The sequence below is a fragment of the Hemibagrus wyckioides genome, linkage group LG03, assembly GCF_019097595.1.
Source record: "Hemibagrus wyckioides isolate EC202008001 linkage group LG03, SWU_Hwy_1.0, whole genome shotgun sequence".
NCBI lineage: Eukaryota > Metazoa > Chordata > Actinopteri > Siluriformes > Bagridae > Hemibagrus > Hemibagrus wyckioides.
Window position 1 is genome coordinate 15,207,063 of NC_080712.1, and position 20,583 is coordinate 15,227,645.

Below are 20,583 nucleotides of genomic sequence, written 5' to 3' on the forward strand. Positions count from 1 at the left end.
TAGAGGAAAAACTGAAGAGTAAAACTGCGAGAAAGTGGCAGTCAACATTTTTATGAAGCTTTTAATGAACAACATCAGAGTAATATGATTATTAATGGGAATGCTGTCTGCGGAGTCGTGTGTATATACTGCAATCCGATTCGAATTCATTTATTACACTGCTTCCCTATACTTTAATACTTAACTAATGTGGACTGTAATGCATGGGTGTAATAAAAGGGAGTCATGCAAATGCAAATTAAAAGGTGATTTTACAGCAAATTACAGCAAATGGTCTCCTTACCCTATAAAGTGTGTACATAACAAGCCTCCGTGACTCAGATCTGCAAAGTAAAGTCTGGTCCCTCGGTCACATGACCGGCTTTTAAAGATAAAGCAGGAGGAAGAAACTTCAAACATCTTTCTTAGGAAGGGGGGGGGGGGAGAAAAAGCCCCATATCTACAATCAGCATGAAGAAAAACTGAAGATAAATTTTTAAACAAATTCCAATTTTCTACCAAATCTTTACAGAACTCAGCCCAGTGTGAATTCTCCAACCTAATTCCAGCACAAAAATATTTTCTACAACACTTGCTTTAATTTAAACGGGTATATATTAAATTCTGACGACCTAAGCCTAATAATAAACCATCATCATTATCAACTGGATTAAGGTGTTTTTTAACAAATAAAAACCTTTAACTGTTTAAATGATGAAGATTTCCGTTCTTGTGTGCTTTGTCACAGTCAGTAGGTTTTCCACCACAGGAAAGTCTTCGGGACTAAAGATGTTGTGCTTTCAGGGTTCTTGGTTAGAAGTTGAAAAGATTCTACAGTATGGTTGTCTTATTCAAGAACTTCAGGAAACATGAAAGACAGAAACTGAGGAGTATAAGCTGCAACTACATCAGTGCTAACGGGAACATGCTAACAGGAAACGCTCTTCCTCTTCAATTAAATGAAATGCAACTATAAGCAGCTAAAAAGAACTGTGTTGTTCATTTAATTGGTCTGAAACACTGGTAAATTGCTGTGGTGTAAGCGAAGTAACACTTCCGATCATTAGAAAATAATCCATACCCCCAAACTGTGGATTAGTTTTCTATAACAGCATGAGTATTCCCCCCCCCCTCAATTACTAAACTAAACTAACTCTATAAACACAAATTCAAACATACACCTTACAGTCTACTACTGAAAGCTTTATGATGAAATAAACATGAGAGGAATTCATACCAGAGCTTATTAGGTAGGTTTATTACATTTTTCAGCATGGGTGTAATACAGCGTTTCCCATGGCAATGCCCAAGCACAAATTATTTCATCTGGGAAAAAAAAAAGAAGTCTAAAAGGACCTATAAAAGAATGTAGAGCTTCATTTCTAAATACTTGACTGCAGAATTGATGAAAGCGATCTACAAAAAAAAAAAAACAGGTTTTATGTGCTTCAAATAAACCTTTACTGACTGCACTAACAAGTGCCCTTAGGTTAAAGGGAAAAAAAAGAACAGAAAACCCATTAATCAGTAGCTCACTTTTAATGGAAATCTGTGTCAAAATGTTGTTTGTGGCAATGGCACTTTATCTTTATTACAGATAAAGATGAGGTTGAAACACTGATGTACTCCTTTAAGAAAAAAAAAAAAACTACATTTAAAAAAAAAAAAACCTAATAGAGAAATGAAGTGAACTTTCTTGAGACTCTGAGTACATGCTCCAGATGTACTCGGTGCTTTCTGGTAGCAGGCATCAGAAGGCCTCTGCTTTCACACTCTCAACTGTTTGAAGGGCCCACTAGGGGTGTGTAGAGTATGTGCACATGTAACAGAGCTGGTCGAAGGGTGCTTGGCAATTCACTGTCCATGCTTTGATGTTCAGGGCTCCAGAACAGTGCTTGCGTTCCCTTTGCAGCACTGCTTAAAGAGAATGGGAGAACGTTCCTCCTGGCAGGTGGGAGCCTTCATCTGCTCTGGCCCTCGAGGGCATGAGTGGGCAACGTCAGAATAAAACTACATCTCTCTCACACATGGACTCACCGATTCAGACACATCAAAGGGCAATGCGGAAAGGTTTAAAGCTCTGCCATTAATAAAATTCAAATAAAAAAAATCCAAGGCTTTTCTGAAGTGAGTGCAGCAGGGAACAAGCGTGGGTTACAAGATGAAATGGTTTAAAGCAGCGATTCATAACCCTGGTCCTGAAGCATGTGTGTCTGCCATGTTTCGTTTGAACACATCTAATGCAACTATTCCGCTAATTACCAAGTCCCTCCTGAGTCGACGTGGCTCTGTTAAGGTAGAGATCACGCTAAAATATCCAGGACCTTTTCAGCTTTAAGATATTTGGAGGCTTCCTGTGTGCCCCTCTGTCCAGTTCTTTACAGCAGTACTTCTCAAGTGGGGTCCAGGAACACCCAAGAGGTCTGTGAAGCATAGCCAGAGGTTTCTTTTTTTATTATTTATTTTCAAAGGTTTTTTTTATAAATATTTAATCGAGTTTTTTTTTTTTTTTAATGCACTTGCCCTGGTACTTAATAGTTATTGGTATATTAATAAAACCTAATGAGATGTCTGGTATAAAATTTCCAATCTAAAGCTCTAATTTAAAAAAAAACAACAACAAACTAATACACATAATTTAAATAATTCTTTATATAATTAGACTAATATTTGAATAGTTGGGTCTTATTCCTAAAGTAAACTAGTGATGAGAGGGTTTGTGAAGTTTAAAGGGGTTCTGGCTGCAAAACTTGTCTATCTTGAGCAAGCAGAGCGAGCAGAATGCACCTCCTCTCCTGCCGCCTGGTTGTGCCCGAAGGCTTTGATTGAACACCTCATCTTCACCCGGTGCTTTGATGTGTGCTCAGAAGGAAGCCCATATCATCGAGTTTGAACGCTCTCATTTTCTACAACATGGACACACACACAGGTTACGCTGCTCCTGGCTTTCCAGGTGCTGCAGAGCTCAGTTGCCTGATTAAACTGTAGCTCAACATCCTGTACCTTGGTGCAAACCTCTAAATGAGCAGCTTTAAAAAATAAATAATAATAAAATAAATAAATAAATAAATAGAAATTTAGCCAATGCTCACCCACCTGCCAGCTCTCATCATGTGCCAAAAAGGTTTGTGGACATCTGACCATTGTACTAATTTGTGCTTGTTGAACATCTCATTCCAGATGTAGTCCCCCTTTGCTGTTATAATAAGCTCCACTCCTCCAGGAAGGGCTTTCATTAGGTTTTGTAGTGTGGCTGTAAATATTTGTGTTCATTCAACAACAAAAGCATTACTGAGGTCAGGCACTGATGTCAGGCGAAGAGGCCTGGGGTGCAGTTCAATTTATCCCAAAGGTGTTTATTAGGGTTGAGGTCACAGCTCTGTTCAGGCCACTCGAACCTCAGCAATCGATATCTTCCTATCTCGCTTTATGCACAGGGGCATCGTCATGCTGGAACAGGTTTGGGCCTTTGTAGGGAAATTGTAATGCTACAGAAAACAAAAGACATCCTATATAATCATGCACTTTCACTTTGCTTGGGAAAGACCCGGGTATGGATTTTTAACATACACACCCAGACACACACACACCATTAGTTAGTCTCGCTGTGATTGACAGGTTAGAGAGAGTACGCCTTTCCTCCCACTCAGACTGCATGGCTGATTTTACATCTTTCACTTCTGGCCATAGACGGTCAACGTGCAGTCGGTCAATGATGAGACTTTTGTGTTGCGTCACTAGAGAGCTCAGCATTTTGATGAAAGCATTGCTCTAATCAGCTTCAGTGACCGATTCCGTGTCTGACAGGACAGGTACAATCACAAGCTCATTTAATCTAAATCCACTTAGGCAAATGAACACTGAAGCAAGAGCAGCTTTAAATGAGAAATTGGTCCTGTCTGTCCTTTGACGAGAGCGTGTCTGGCCATTATAAATGTGCTTAACAAGAGTAAAGATTCGAGCAATAAAGTAATGAAAGTGCAGTTGCATTCCCTGGCTGGTGCCCAAACAACGACCGCCTCGTTTCAGGACGAGGCGTACATTGAGAGTAAATGGCTTTGTGTTGCCATTCATCACTGGATTTGGATCCGAGTCAGCGTCACAAGGATGCCAGTGAAATATTTCTCCTCAGCAATACTGAACACTTCGAGTTACAGAGAGCGAAGGAGAGCTCGGCGCACAGTTTATCAGCCACCTGGAATAATGTGGATGGCAGGAGTGTTGGTCCCCAGTGTAAAAGAAGAAACACAGCCAACTCAGTGCTCAGAGTATCAGCTTAACCGTGCACTCTTCTTCTTCTTCTTCCTCCTCCTCTTCGTGCTAGATCAGCACTGATGGGTCATCAGGGAAATGAAATCATTTCAGTCATTACTCTGAAAAAGCCTTTACATGGAGATGAACTTCATGCTGAATGAGCTCAGAGAGTTTTCGGGCTTCTGCAGTTAATGTGATGGTCTCGCTGAGGATTTAAATAGGTGACTTAACTACACCTTGCACCTTAAAATCAATTTATCATGTACTAGTAGTAATACTATCATTTCGCTCTCAGACATGTCTTTAAAAAGCTTCTATTTCAAAGGAAAAAAGGACTGCCAGTAATCACTAACCACACATATTGTCTTAATAAGATAATCTCTGTAGATAGTCGCTAGTCACCACAGACAGATCAACAGAGCTGTGAACCCTGGAGCTTGTGTTCCTGTTTTATACACGGAACTGTGGTGCGACCAGACCAAGTCTTAGAGACAGTTCAAAGTGTGTAGCGTTTATTTAGTTCACGTTGGCATGCTTGGGTTGGAATGATGCACACTGGATGGAGAATGTTTTTTAAAGAATGAAAGACAAACCTGGGCAATTTTCACAGCGTTCTGGGTGGCACCGCCAGCATGGTACTCCACTTTAAACCTCTTGACTATTTCTTCAAACCTATGGCAAAGAAAGAAAGAAAATAATGAAAAAAAAAAAAACCTACCAGCAAAATCTAACCACACTAGATTAATGCAAAAGATGAACAAAGATTAGCTTTTCATTTTTGCACAGGGCCTGTCCAGAGCATCTCTGCAAAACCACACATATCAACCAGCAGAGAGACACTGAGAACAGGAAACCTCATACATTGTAAACAGGAAATAGAGGACTTGTAGCCTTGTGCCGGAGGGCAGCAAGCCATCTAAAAATGTGCATGTGTACTGTACTTCTGCACGTAGCGTGCACACATGCGGCGGTGAACAGCATGCTATCTGGGCATCATTTCAGGAAAGAAAATAATAAAGATGACTTTGAGCATGTGTTAAGATAGCTTCTCTACAACATGCAAACAATATAATCATCAGGGGTGAGCTGAACTTTTAGCCGCTTCTCTCGGGGATTTGCACAATAAATGTAAAGCCAAAAACAAATTCAAATGTTTGCCATTTTTTGCAAAGATCACACCTAATTTACTGGCATTAAAAATGTTTGGGATAGCACTGCCAACATACTGACTACACAACAGGATAGAAATAGAAGGAACTCTCTCACACACACACACACACACACACACACACTTCTCTGAGCTGGTTGTTTTACTCAGCGTGGTTGTAAAGAGTGCTTATTTGAGTTACCGAAGCTTTCCCATTAGCTTGAAGCAGTCTGGTCATTCTCCTCTGACTGATGTCTCACCAAGAAGCCTTTCTGTCACTCACAGGGTGCTTTTCACATGTTCTGTGTAAACTCTACAAACTGCTGCTAATGAAAAATCCAGAAATTCAGGAGTTTCTGAAATACACAAACCAGCACATCTATCACAAACAACCATGCCACAGGTCAAACTCTCATTTTTCACCATGCTTGATGTTAACATGAAGTAACTGAAGCTCTTGATCTGTATCTAGCTGATTTCATGCACCGAGCTGCTGCCACATGACTGGCTGATTGGATGCCTAACCGCATGAATGAGCAGGTGTATAGATGTTCCTAATGTCTATAAATGATACGTTTAAAGCAGGAAAACACACAGGCCTGGTGGAAGACGTTAAGACGTTCGGGTTCTGTTAGCGCAGAGCTGCTTTAGCTCAGTGAACAGGTCACCCCTGACTCACAGCACTTCTGTCACACCTCCAGCAACACTGTCAGGGAGGAAAAGCTCGTCAAGCAACACTTCAGAATGAGCCTGTGAGGCAGGGGGGTGGTCAGGAAGTGAGCAGCAGGGGGCCTGCTTTAGTGAGGAGAGATCGCACATAAGTACACGTTTAAGTACTTCCTTCAGCAACACCAACGCTGCGCACTTGGCAACAAAAGGCTCGTGCTGGGGATGCTCAGCATGTCAGGGCTCCTCAGGACGCTGCTGTGCAGCTCGCTCTGGACTTCTCTAAACTGAGAAGGGAAATCGTAGAAGTCACATGACTTTTTGTGTGTTGATGTAAAACAAAAACCTGGATATGAATTGCAACTTTAATGCAAATCTGCAGTAAACACTGACTCGTGTACTGCATTAACAGGGGTGCTAAGTGACTGAATTAACTGATGGTTTTGCAGGCACTGAAGAAGCAGACAGCGCCTCCTATCTGAGGAACAATGCATACTCTCCACAAAGCGTGGGAACAGCACACATACACCCACCCACACACACTTCCTCCGCCCAAGACACAACAACCAGTAGACCACAGCATATTGGACTGGAGCTATAATCAAACCACAACCACACACACACACACACACACACACACACACACGCACACTCACGAAAGAACATCTTACAATTTGTACTGTGTTCAACTGGAGGTTAGGTTTTACCCATATTAGCGTGAGCCATCAACTTCTGCTTGGTAACAAACACGCCCAAAGAGCTGCCTACGCACTACAAAGTATGTACACCCTGTTGATTCAGAAGGCAGAAAGCACAAGTGTTTACTTACTAACTCATGTTGTGAGCAGTCCACTGCACAGCAGGAAATAAAAACATCACTGCTCAGTACTGATGTGGGTTTTATTAACTGTACAGTAGCATGACTTGAAGCAGCTGATGTGACTGCGCTGGCGAGCGAAACAAACAAACGGTGAGTCTGCAGGGAAAAGCAGGCGCCGTTCATCAACGACCGGCTGGCAAACATCCCTCCATCCCAAGCATTCGGAGCCCTTATTTAACTCCAACTGTGAAAAACACAATCAATTATAAAAGGAAAGAAAGCCATACAGAGTGGCAAAAATAATAGTGGGCAGCAGTGCAGCGGTGGCGGGAGATCAGACAATACAATGTACACACAAGCCTATTGGATTAAGAGTCTATCTCAGCCTTGACTCATTAGGGATGACAAAACGGAAATGTGATGCCTCCACACTCTTCATGCTGAGAAACGAGAGGCTCTGGTGGGCAGCGAGAATTTATTAGAGTCAAAAGATTGCATGTAGCAGCTCGTAAATTCGGACAGCAAGACTGCACGGAGAGCGGAGCGGCATCAAAACGTTTAGTCCTAAATGAGCGTAGGGGCCAAGTTATGGGCTGAAAGAACATCAAGTGTTCACTTAGGAACAAAAAAAAAAAAGAAAGAAAAAGAAAGAAAGAAATGAAAAGGGAAAAAAAGAGGGCACAGTGAGGAATGTCAGCCTGCTCCCTTTGAAATGCCTCACCACAAATGTTACAAGGGTTGAAAAGAATGCACTTAAATGTCAGATTGATAAAAGAGGGGAATGTTTTCCGCATGTGCTTGTAGTTAGATATATTAAAGCAAGATGAGAATAGAGTGTCATTTCAGAATGGCAGAACAACCCCTCTCTCTCTCTCTCTCTCTCCCTCCCTCCCCTCTTTTTCCAGGCTCTGTTATTTATGATGATAATGACTTTTGTTTGCACACATGTAGATGCAGACTAGAAAAGTAGTACCATTAAGTGTTCTTTTGTGTTCGCCATTAAAGTAGGTCAGGTCTGAATTGTATCAGATGGCTCTTTTATAAAGCCCAAAAAAAATCAGTTAATTAAAACCAGAATATCATGAACCGGTCCAATAATATTGTACTGTTTTTTTTTTTACTTTTTGGTCAGTGGAACTGAACCCAAATAAATAAGATGGATAAGAAAATCAGGTCCACTGCAGTAACACTTAACAGATAGATCCTGTAATGAGAGAAGCAAACAACGCTACCCCACAGCTCCATGCCAGCAGAGCCTCTGTGCTAACCGCTAACCGCTAACCATGCTATAATCGTTCAGTCGTGAGTCAACTATTTAACCTGAGCTCCTTAATCTTAATCAGGCTTAATCAGTCCTAAGAGACCCTCAGTCAGTCCACATGTTTACAATGTTCCAGCTCCAAACACACCTCAGCCAGGTAACGGAGTGCTGGGATGCCCTTGATTACATGGTTCAGGTGGATCAGCAACTGGAAAAAGCTTGCTTTGGCTCAGGATCCTGAAATCAAATATGAGGCTGAGCGTGGATTTTTAAAAAGACTGCTGTGGAGAGAAATGAGACGATGGACGACGGAGCAAAATCAGTGATATTTTGTCTATTTATTTTTGCCCTGTGTTCTGTATAACACTGATCCCTGACACCTCACAGATAAAGTTTTCTTATACAATTCCAGCTAATCAGCATCCACCAAGATGAAGAAAAAGAAGCAGACTTGTATGCATTACAGCACACTCAAAATTCTTCTCATCACATATACCAGCTAGGTTATGGGGTCAGCTATGATGCAGAGGGTCAAGGGCCCAAGAGTAGCAGCTTAGTGGTGCTGGGGCTTGAACACCAACCTACTGGTCAGTAAAAACCAGAGCTTTTGCAAAGTGCTGATCAACCACTGAGCAGTTTACATCAACGTTTCATTTCTGTTTGGACAAAAAAAATGAAGAGAGATGAATCCTCAGTAGAACAAACTAAAGGAGTTTTTTTTCCCTCTCCATTAGTTCCATCTGAGTAATAAAAAGGAAGTGTAATATGTAACTGTGTAACAGTATTATATTTACTGGCTTAACATATAGGCAGAAAAGATTAGCAGAAGAGATTAGGATTAAATATTACTGATTTTAGCGACATGCTTAATAACCAGAAGTTTCTGGTGAAAGTGGTGACTGAAGGTCAGCTAGCAGACTTTTGAGGGTCAGGATTGTGTAGCTATAAAGTATCATTAAATGTTACACAATGAAACGTGTCGTTTATGAACATTACCAGATTTTAAACCTGAAATATCTTATACTTAAATCATCAAGGAATAATAAATAAAACTGATTGAAAAGCATATATGATCATTACAGCCACAGACAGGCACAAAACGTCTCTGCCTGCTGAGTTTATTACCATTTATTTAATTAGATTAAGAGACTGCTTAATAAGAAACAGGTAGTACCTTATAAATCTGAACAGCATGTAGTTTAGAGAATAATATGCTTTTATCGGTGTTCGGTGTTCAAAAGTTGACTTTCGAATTGTCTCAGGGTTTAAATCATGCTTAAGGTTTAATCACTAAATGGCTGAGCACTAAAATATAATTCATAACTGTAGACGAGTTTTAGTTTAACGTTTTTGTCATTCCAGCTAGCAAAACCCCGAAGGTCACTACACAGAAAGTGTTTTGAATTAGTGAAAAAAAATAGTCTTTAAATACATTTTTTACATCACAGCAGCCTCTGTTTGGATTGTCGATCTCTCTGTATGTACAGATTGATGGAGCTGCTCTTAGTTGGTTGACACACCGAGCCCACATCAAATAAACTGTGGCAAACATGAGGGCAACTTACAAACGTCTCCTACTGCTTGTTCTCCTCTGGTTAGAGCACGTCGCACAGCAGACTGCAGTCTGGACAGAGCCGACTCTCCATACCGAGAGATGGCGGTAGATTATGAATTTATAAATCAATAAGACATGAAGTGTCTGAGTAAAAAGGCCGTGTCGGAGAATGACGTATGGATTAGTATGGATTATTGTGTTAAAACTCTACCGGTAGCAGCGTGATATTCTGACACAAACCATTTAAGGCCCTATTATGCAGTTTGGGATGCAGCCAAACCAACTAGTCTAGGCAATGTTTCACAACACTGTGGATCTATTTAAAGGATCTGCATGTCCCTCCAACTGGAAAATACAGCAAATGAGTTTTAAATCGAGAAATAATGAGTAGATAAGCAGAAGTTAAAAAATGAGATGTGCACACATGAGCGCATGTGTGCTTCATTGTCATTTGCTGCCTTTTTTTTTCTTATATATCTTCTTCTGCACTAGCCAAAAAGAGTGTGTTTTTATCCCCCGGATGCCAAATGAACATATTCATACAGCAGAGCTGAACAGAGCGTGATTGATGGACTGCTGCATAAGTACAGGTGCCCAGCGGACATTAACGCTTAATGCTGACATGGCCTGTTTACAAACAGTACCAAATGTTTTAAAAGATTTAAGAAGGTTATTTTTGTCCTTCATTTTGCTTCCTCTACTCAAACCCAAGTCAGTTCTTATCCTGCACCATCAACATTTCAGCTGATTCTGTATTCCTGGTCAGGGATGAAGTAGATCCTATCCTGGGGACACTGGGTGTATGGGAGGAATACAAGCTGAATGGGATGCCAGTCCATCACAGGACACCATGAACATGCACCTTAGGGCAATTAATAGCCTCTGATCTACCCACTGGCATGTTTTTTAGGCGGTGGGAGAATTCAGAGCAAGCAAGGCCAACATGAGATCATGTGAAATGGTGCACACAGACACACACACACACACACACACACACAGTAACCCAAGCTCAGGATGGAATCAAAGACCCTGAAGCTGTGAGGCAGAAAAGATACGCCACCGTGTCGCCCCGTACACACACGCTGGCTTAATTTAATTGAATAGCGGCTTTATAGGGCTTTTATACCTAGCAGTTGTGTTTGTATTATTCAAAATGACATGTTCAAGCAGACAGAAGGCCACTGAATGTAGATTTGCTTCGAAGCTGGATGAACATTTGCAGGTTGACTCATGCCAGAAACAAGATTAATAACTTTTTAGTAGGAGAAATAATGAAAAGCTGCACATCATTCAGGGGAAGGAAGAACAGGCTACACTTACTGAAATCCAAGAAAAAGACCAAATTTCACAATGAATACATCTATATCTGTCTATCTAGGCAATAAAAAAAAGCTAAATCTCTTAAATTATACTCTAAGAGTTGACCAAATATTGGATGATTGAAATAATGTGATGATCACTGCTCATAGTATAATCTTAAATCAGTTCGCTGACAGGAAAGCAGGAGACATTATTTTGTTCTGAAGACATCTGAAAGCCTGGAGGTAACGTAAATAATAGACTAGTTCAGATACTTTTGGTTGTGGGCACATTCAATTTGAAAAAGAAGCAGAATTAACATAATTAGCAGCATTAACATTTTGTTTAAGAGCTATTAAAACGATTGTGCTGCTAATTTCATTCTCCTTCCTAATAAAAGTTTGCTTTCTGACCGCTTGTAAAAATGAGCAGAGAAATCTTTAGATTAGACGAGCAGTCCAACCTTCTGGCAAAACATTTCATCTGCCTCAAAGCATGCCCAGACTCCAACAATGTAATCCTTACCATTTGTCTCTGGGCAGAATAAAACCGGTCATAATTTAACACTAATATGATAAAATGTGCGCCTCAGTAAACATGGAAGGGAAGAAAAGGAAAGAGGAAACATGCTTTAAAAAAAAAAAAAAAGTTTCAAAATAGATGAAGAAAAATCTGCGGACAAACAAAGACACTTTAAAGCTTTGGGAGAGTGGGGTTTGGGGGGGTTGTATTTACATCCAAGTTCCAAGAACACATCATTAAAAACTAAACACTTGACCAAGTTTACTCGGAGGGCATTCTGCCCACATTTACAGCCTTGAAGAGCCGCTGTAGCTCACTACACAATGCCAGCAAGCTCCACACTACACACACACACACAAAAGCAATGTGGTAGGGCACAAACAAATCCAATTCAAATCAGACAGGCCTATTTGAAAATCCTGCGTGAGAGAGAGAAATATTCCCACATGTGTGTTTAACATGTCAGGTGAAGTGACAGCTGTCAGACAGTCAGCAGCGCATTCATCTCGTCCAATCATGTCTGCACCGAGCTCCACAGGGGTCGAGAGTACGTCTTTACAGTTCTGGGATTTCTTCAAAAAGATTTACACGGCATCTGTTAGAGCTATTGACATAGAACCATGACCTCCAAAAGAGCCGACTTGTTTTCTCATCGGAGATGGTGGAATTACTAGATCTGCCGTCAAGAAAATATCAACCTCTGATATACGGTAGCTGCGGCATCGACAGAGAGAGCGTGAGATGGGTCGGATCTGCTGCACACTACACAGAGATTAAAACAGTTTTGTTTTTTTAAAAGTCTCTGATAGGTGTCACAGAGAGAGAAAAAAAAAAACCCTGGATAAACTTTGAGCTTCCAGACGTGTCGTGCGAGTTACAGAGTCAAATAAGATGGGTTCATTTATTTGAATATGTACACACCGGGTGGTGAGAGTGCAAGAAGTTATTAATGTAGCTGTCATGTAAACTCCACATAAACATAGGAACTGAGAGGAAATGTACAATTTACAAGCATCTCCTCAGTCGAGATTTACAAAGCAGCCATTCATCGGCCAAGGCCTACACTTTTAATAGAAACAAGGTGGTCTGGGGGGCACACGTCATCGTTAGCCTGTTAATAAACAAGTGAATTACACAGACCTGCTATAAATCTATCTCAGGAGTTAGATTTAGCATTAGATGTTTTTGTTTAGGATTTCAGAAGACGGCGTTATAATGTTCAAAAAATTGCTCTGTGGTTTCACTGTGGTTCCATTAAAGGGCAAAAAACAAAGAAACAAACAAACAAACAAACAAAAAAAAAAACACCAGCTAGGCAGACGAAGGCTGGCAAGTTTAGAACGGAGAAAACAAAAATGCATGCCATAAATCAGAGGGAGGTAAGAAGCTGGCGGAGGTGCCAGGCTGAGCCCGGTGCTGTGGGACAGAACAGAGCACAGAGCAGAGAGCTGAGCTGCTGTTACTGTTGGCGCTGCTGCTGTTGCCGCCTGAGCTGCGGCCTTCTTCTCCCCCCCAACATGAGTCATTAACAAGCAGGCAGAACCGAGTGTCCCAGCTTTAAATGCCACTCTCTAAAAATAAACCTGCAAACTGCAGGCCCGACTAACGTCTCTCCATCACTATTCCCTTTTCCTGGCCCAAGTGCCAGCCTTCACATCAACCTGCACAAAGCACTTTCCACTGGAGGGAGGCCTCTGCTCAGTGATAATGCTGCTGGAACTTTCCACCTCTCTCTCTCTCTCTCTCTCACACACAGCCTCTTTGTCTTTTGGTTGCTTAACACCTCTAGTCTCAGGTTGTTGTTTTTTTTTTATCTTAATCCAAATCACTATTTGAGTGAACGAAAGCTACTTTCCACAAAAAAGTAAGAAGATGAAAAAGAAAAAAAAAATCTAATAGCTTATTACGCCCTCCTAACTACGAGTAGAACACCTCATCAAACTGTCTACATATACATGATTACCCCTTTGCCCTGAATGCTCTCTGATCTTACATTCATGCGCATTTATTTCTGTGTCTAATAGAGCAATCAAGAACAGCTGAGCCTCGAGCACCAAATGTGGTGGAGAGAAAGGAACGCACCCGTGACGTACGAAAAGCAAACAAGAAGGATGGAAAAAAGAAAGAGGGAGGAGAAGGCTGAGGTGAGAGGCAGGCATGCCAAGTGCTCCCCCTCCAAATAAAGTTATAACAGGCATGAAATGGCAGCATTAAGCCGGGACTGGCCAAGAATGTTGCCATCACAGTGGACACAGACACACTGCCCTCTCTTTATGTCTGAATCAGTCTGGGACAGACGGAGTGTCTGCGGCCTACACGTGAGACGCTCGTACCCATGGGGCCCGAATTCACCACATGGATGGAGGAGACGTGGAAAGCGGGTTAATAAAGCTCACTGGGACACCTGCTCCCAGTCGTCTACAGAGTCTGTGGAGCCGCAGTGTGCATTTCACACAAGGGGGACCCCAATGGGTTAGAATCTGTCTCACACACACACACACACACAGGATTTGGTCTTGAATAACTGCTTTTCAGCACCTAAGAGCACAGGGGGCCCCGTTTCTCAGAGGGCTTAGAGTCTCCCTGCCCGAAAGTAGCAGCTGCCTCAGGACCTCTTCCCCCTCGCGGAGACCCAGGGGATCATGTGGCTCCGCTACAATCAAGAGCTCTTTTAACCATTTAATCATTTAGCACAGAGAACACACACGTAAATCTGCCCTCTTCTCCACAGCTGTCCAGACATATCCACCAGCCAGAAAAGCAGGAGATCGTTATCTGTCCTGAAGCATGCTCAGACACAAATGATGCTTCTACATCCCACACTCTGATCCCACAGGATGGCACACAAAAGAAGTCACGACTTAAGGACATTACATGCTGTCCCCCCAGGGACTCGGCTTACTGTAAAATACCATGTCTTTACAATAGCAGGGTTTGGATTTGAAGACCTCATAGGAATGGAGTAAAACCCATTTTCAGAATTCATTCATGTCAATTTTAATTTAGAGATACAAAACAACATTTCCAAGACGTATTCGTTTTCCTTTTCCCACTTGGCCGGGCGGATCCGAGTGGTAGCAGGATGAAGTCACCAGTTGAGACTTTTCCTACTCCAAGCCACAAATGCCTGATCCTTCTGGGGGATCCCCTGATGTTCCCAAGCCAAATGTGAGATATAATCTCTCCAGCAGGCCCTGGGTTTGCCCCGGGGTCTCTGTCCAATAAGACATGCCTGATGCTTGTCTGACAGGAGCCGGACAAGACGACTGCAATGACAGATCAGATTCAAGATTCCTTCATCTTCCTGGTGAGGGCCGTGCTGAATCCAGAGCCTTTCCTGGGGATACACAGTGCAAGGTAGGAATACACCATCTTTCTATTCAAGAAGACCCTGGTTAAGTCCTTGAACATCTTGACCTCCGGAACTTACTACTGTCTAATTTGGTCTTCCTGCTTCTGCTATTAAGTCCTTGTATCTCCTCTAGAATCATCTTCAAAGTCTTCATCCACTGGCTTCCTGTCGGTGGGGGCATATGATTTGAAACCCTGATGCTTGCCTGTGAAATCGAGAACAGAAAGCCACCAGCGACTCCCAGACCATACCTCAAGTGCTTTGAGCCAGAAGGACAGCCCAGCTTGACCTGCCACACTTCTAGACATAATGAGGACAAGCATCAAAACTCTTCTCTGTAGTGGCACCCTGGTGGTGGAATGAACTTCCCCTTGCTGTCCAGTCCTCAAAGACCGACTGCAGACACAAATGTTCCACAAACGAATGCTAATCACGTGCATCCTGTGCAGTAACTCCTTTCCACTGATTGCCTAATCATCCTGTATCTATAGACTTTATCTTCATCAGTCTGCACTAGGATAAGGATTTGTTTTCCACCTAAACAACCAACCACTTCTGGTAAAGAGTTGCTGCCAAATGCGACAAATGTAAAGTGTGCTCTTCTTCTCTGAAAGAGTGTTCCCAATTCAATCACACACACACACACACACACACACACACACACACACACACAACAGCCATCATATAAACTTCAATGCTCACAGAGGAAATTATTTAAAATGCTTGTAAATGAAGCTGTGACGCTCTACCTAAGTGCAGATCTATTGTCAACACTTCAGAAGTGAGTCTTCCATTTGATTGGCACTGAACGCTACATTTAGACAAGCGGTAAACAGAAGCTGGGACCAGCTCAAACAATGCAGGATGACACCGAATTAAACGGAGGCCGTCAATCCCTGCTTCAACAGAGTCATCTGGTGAAGAGAGACTGCCAAACTGCGAGGAATTAGTGGCCTGATCAATGGCGTCTCTCCTGGGTGGAGTTGGCTAAACCTTCTGCTGGACAGAAGAAACGATGGGCGAGACACAGGCAGGATAGAGAGGGAAGCGTCTTGTTTTTTCTTTTTCTTTTTTTTTTTAAAGGAACAGTGGGCGATAAATATTGTTGTTTATCCCCTCCTAATTAAATTGTTCGGTAATTTCTTCACACAAAGAGAACACAGTTTATCTGTTTGAAATCAATAGCCCATTTCACGGCGAGGCACGTCCTGGCTAGACGCTGGCGCCATTACTTATTCTGCTCGCTGAGCTTCCACTGCACTGCTCTCCCAAGGTTGAATCCGTTATCTTTTCTTGTTTAAGGAGAAAGAGAGGGGAAAAGTCAATAATAATTCCTCGTTCCTAAATGGATGGATTTGACTGCCAGGGGAGAGCTTTTGAAAAGCATCGCCTCAGCCTTCTCAATGCCTCTTAAGTAAATGTCTGCTGAGCCACTCACACACAAATAAGATCATTAAAAGCACTGATTACCTTTGAGTCTATGCCACTCGTCTTTAAAATATTCTTTACTCCGATGAGTGGAAAGCCAATTTAAATTGAGATGTTAAAATGAGCTGAGTGAGATGTGCCTCTGCCGAAGCAGCGCGCCAAAACAATTCGGAGGCAGCGCGATGACTGATTACTCTGCTGCTTATTTGTTTTGAAACAATTACTGGTAATCATATTGATGTTTATGCACGGTGCCCTTTCTGAGAACTAAAACTCGGCTTTGTAATTACATCACTGGAATCTAATCAAGAGGAGATAAACCTTCACCTATGCTAACAACATATTAAAATGCAAATCAGTGCTGGTGTAGACATGGGTGCGCTCCGAGGCCTAATTATCCCGTGATGTCACACGCACGGCCCATGTGTTCTGTTTCCTTGGTAATCTGTCAACCCGAATCCAGTCATTAGCTCCAATAATATTAACAAAGAAACGTACAAATAAACCGGATTGGAAGGGTAGCACAGGTACAGAGGAGCTGCATCAGAGATGATATCTGCCACCACAGAGACACTGTCTTACCCTGAAGCCAACAGAGTCTCCATTATCAGTCCCAGATCTGACTGAACACACACACAGATCTTTATCATGCTTGTAATCCTGGTGCAAGAGTCATATCACGGTTCACTCTGATCCGCTGATACACACACACACAGTGCCCAGAAGGTTAGGTCAACATGGTCTGATCTTTTCCCAGGTCAAAGATCCGCTTCATGCTACTCCGTACCTTGTGTCACACACTGGCACATCGTGTGTAGACGTTCAGAAGTCTGTGTACGTCTCCTATGCCTGCTAGGGAGTGGAGAGACACAAGTGAGATAAGACTCGGGTGTGCTCTTCAAAGCCAAAACATAAAGACAAAAGCCCTATGGCTCACCTCCTCAGGAAGACACACGAGGATGATCTGGTGTACTATGATGGTCAGTCTAAATAATTTACGTCCATATAGAGAAAGCCACGTAGCCTAACACCAACCCTTAACTGGACAAGATCTGACAGCTCCCTCTATCACCATAGGAAAAGTTAATCATGTCTGGTACTATGGGGAAAAAAAAAAAGGAGGTGTGGTCAATTTTTCAGATTGCATTAATAATAAAAAAAAAAACATATATATGTGATGCTATTCCAGTGTCAGGCTGTTTACTGTGCACACGACATGACTGCAGTTTAGACAGCAGAGGAAAAACCCGGCAGTTAACCGAACGCAAAAACTCTTGATCGTTTCATGTTCTTTCAACATTACTCTTGGCATGTGGTTGTTTTTTTTTAAGTGGGTATAACAAAATTCACACCGTGGAAAAGAACATAAAAGTAAATCTCAGCTCACAGAGTAAAAAAAACATGATTAATTTACGATCCAGCGTGTCGAGATCATGTGTTTTTGTTTGCTAAAAAATACATTTCAATGTTTAAAAAAAAAAAACATCCTCTGATGAGACAATGACCCCAGTCATGTTAGCATATTTTAAATACATCTGAAATATAGTACTTTTGGAAGAAGCCATTCAAAAAAAAAAAAAAGTACTGCATACAGCGAAATATTTTCCATGTGGTGTTTGGCCAATGGCTGCTTCATGCTGAGGGTCAGAATTCACAAAGGCTGATGCTCCCCCTGCTGGAGGGAACACAAGACAGTTGGGGCAAAACCGCAGGAAGACCCGGAAAGCAACGTAGCACATTTGTCCCTGCACAGGATGAAGCACTGTGGGGACTGCGTGTACTCAGCTGCAGGCCTGAAGTCAGTTTTACAGGCTGGATCAGACTGACAGAAGTGTGGATACTAAAGCTGATCCAAGGACAACTGTAACTGTTTCTAAGTGAGACTGTTTATTATACAGAGTCATGAATTCCATATGAAATGCCCCAGACTTGTAACGAGTGCACGGAGCAGAACACCATCAGTGTAGCATTTAGCACAGAGAGGAAAACAGACGGCCTGGCTATGCTCCATCTTGGCCAGCAGCTTAGCAATTATGAACCTACATCTTGCATAGGAGGACAGACTGACTTTAAAAAGGAGTGAATTTTAATAACAGTCAGACCTGGGACTATCATAGTACCTAACTCACAGGAGAGATTTGGCTGCAGGCCACCTTAATGTGCCTGAGTGACGAGAGATGGACGTCCCCGCCAGAGAGGTGAGAGGGCAGAGAGCAGCGGAAAGTCCCACCACAGCCGTAAAAGTCAATGTTGCATTTTCTGTGCAGAGCTGCAGAACACACTCGGAGACTGGGGCAGTGGTGGTGTGTGTGGTGGTGGTGGTGGGGGGAGATAGGGAGTGGGTACAGGCTTTCCTGGCAACCAGGTTAGCGCAGCTATAATTCACAGCACATAAATCCAATACAGTCATAACAGTGAGCCGGAGAGATGATGATGGAGCCTCTCCTCCACTGCCGAGAGACTAAGGGGAACGAGAGAGGGGTCAGCGCTCGGACAGTGAAGCATTAGGGGGAAATCAGTCGGAGGGAGGACAGGAGGCCCTGGAGCTAATGGGAAATGAATCAGGAGGCAGAGAAGGAGCCGCCAGGGAACATCGATCCTGGGCAGTAGTAGTAGCAAAGGGAATTCAAGATTGGCCACAAGATTCATGTTAGCTACAAATGCCAGGGCTGTACACACAGCCGAGCCTCGGGCCTCACTCCCACTGGACCTATACCTGCCACGTGATCAGCACTGGGAAGTCGAGCCAACCTTTGACCTTATGTTTTGATAGGAAGGAGCTGTAAGTACACTTCTGGGAGCCAAACCTCCAAATCTGGGAAAAGGCCAAACAGGTGGATGTGTACTCACACAACCAAAATATGCAAAAACATGCCACAGTGAGGCGTGCAATATTTGTCATTCTGATAAATTTCATGAGTGTCAGGAATGGCATGCAGGTGATTAATTGCTGGACTCTCATAGCTAAGCATACTTGCTTTTTTTTTTTTTTTTTTAAATGCTGGCAAAGCTTGTCCATGGCAGAAAATTGCTGAGTAAATGTTCGGATCACGAGAAAGCATTCTATGCAAAGGTTTGTCCCACCAAACATATTTTTCCTTTCAATCCCAAACACACCTGCACTTCAGACCGCAGTGTGCCGAGGCTCATTTTTCCACTCTCTCACAAATACAGAACAGCACACTCATCAGAAGCAGCTCTATCTGAGACATAGGAAACACACACACACACATTCCCAGGGGTGAAGGACATAGGCTTCACAGCGCTGAAGGGAGAGCTCCTGCAGCCTATTATCACCTCAACTGTTTCATAATTTCTTCACTTTTATGATATCAGTGCATGGTGGATTTTCTGCTTGCAACATCAGTCTCCAGGGTAAAGGTTTATATGTGACTGAAACACTTTCTTTTTCCCCACAGATTCAAATTGTTGCTCGACTTGCACTTGCAAGGATAAAGTAATGAATTTCAGTGAGCTTATACTGCCATCTGCTGGACAGTAGAGATGTTGCAACAGAATATTGGCAAGCTTTATTATAATATAGAGTTTAGTTTATGATCCTTATATTATTATTATATTTCTTGAAACTTTCGTGAAGCTGTATCTGCGTTGTTGTTAGATGTTTAGAAGCACAATTGATCGTTAGTTGCTCCTGACGTATTGCTCGAGTCATTTCACTTGGGTGCAAATGCAAATCTTTGGTCCATCTACATGACTATCCAGGGCATACACAGAGGTGGACGGCTAATAAAACATACTTTCTTGTACATTAAATTAACACAACTTATTATTCGTGTATATGTATAGTTCACAGGTCACTCATCACTGTGTTCGGTAGCTTGTCCATCAAATAAGCGAATGATTATGTCAAATAAAACGGCTATACTATACTGAAAGCACATCACCTGTGTCTAGACTCGGACATGAATAAAACATCAAGTCAGGTTTATTTCGGTCATTTCACCGGCATGGTCTTTAAACTAATGACTTTTTTTTCTCTCCCAGAGGAAAGAAACCTGGATTCTTAATAGCACGGCGCTCAAATATCCCACATGATCATGCTTGCATATTTCACTGGTGTTCTCTTTAAACTTGATTTTTTTTTTCTTGGAGTATAAAAAAAAGAAAAGAAACAAAAAGTGCATATAAATTGTGTAAGAAAAAAATTAGAATCTCACTATGACCGATTTCAAACAAAGCACCCTTGTGTTTAAAATCTGACATTTAGTCAAATTTAGACAGAAAATTTCTCAAGCTCTGGATTTCGTTAACAGAGTAAAAGGAGAGCCACATTCTCAAG

The 20,583-nt window shown here is 42.2% G+C and overlaps 1 protein-coding gene across 3 annotated transcripts in view; it reads right to left on the bottom strand.

Moving 5' to 3' along the window:
• The window catches only part of adka (adenosine kinase a), a 137,916-nt gene that overhangs the window by 98,223 nt on the left and 19,110 nt on the right, over positions 1–20,583 (bottom strand). For all 3 annotated transcript variants that reach the window (XM_058386089.1, XM_058386087.1, XM_058386088.1), the window contains exon 4: positions 4,827–4,905. In XM_058386089.1, coding sequence (XP_058242072.1) covers positions 4,827–4,905 — 79 coding nt within the window. The remainder of the gene's footprint in view (positions 1–4,826; positions 4,906–20,583) is intronic.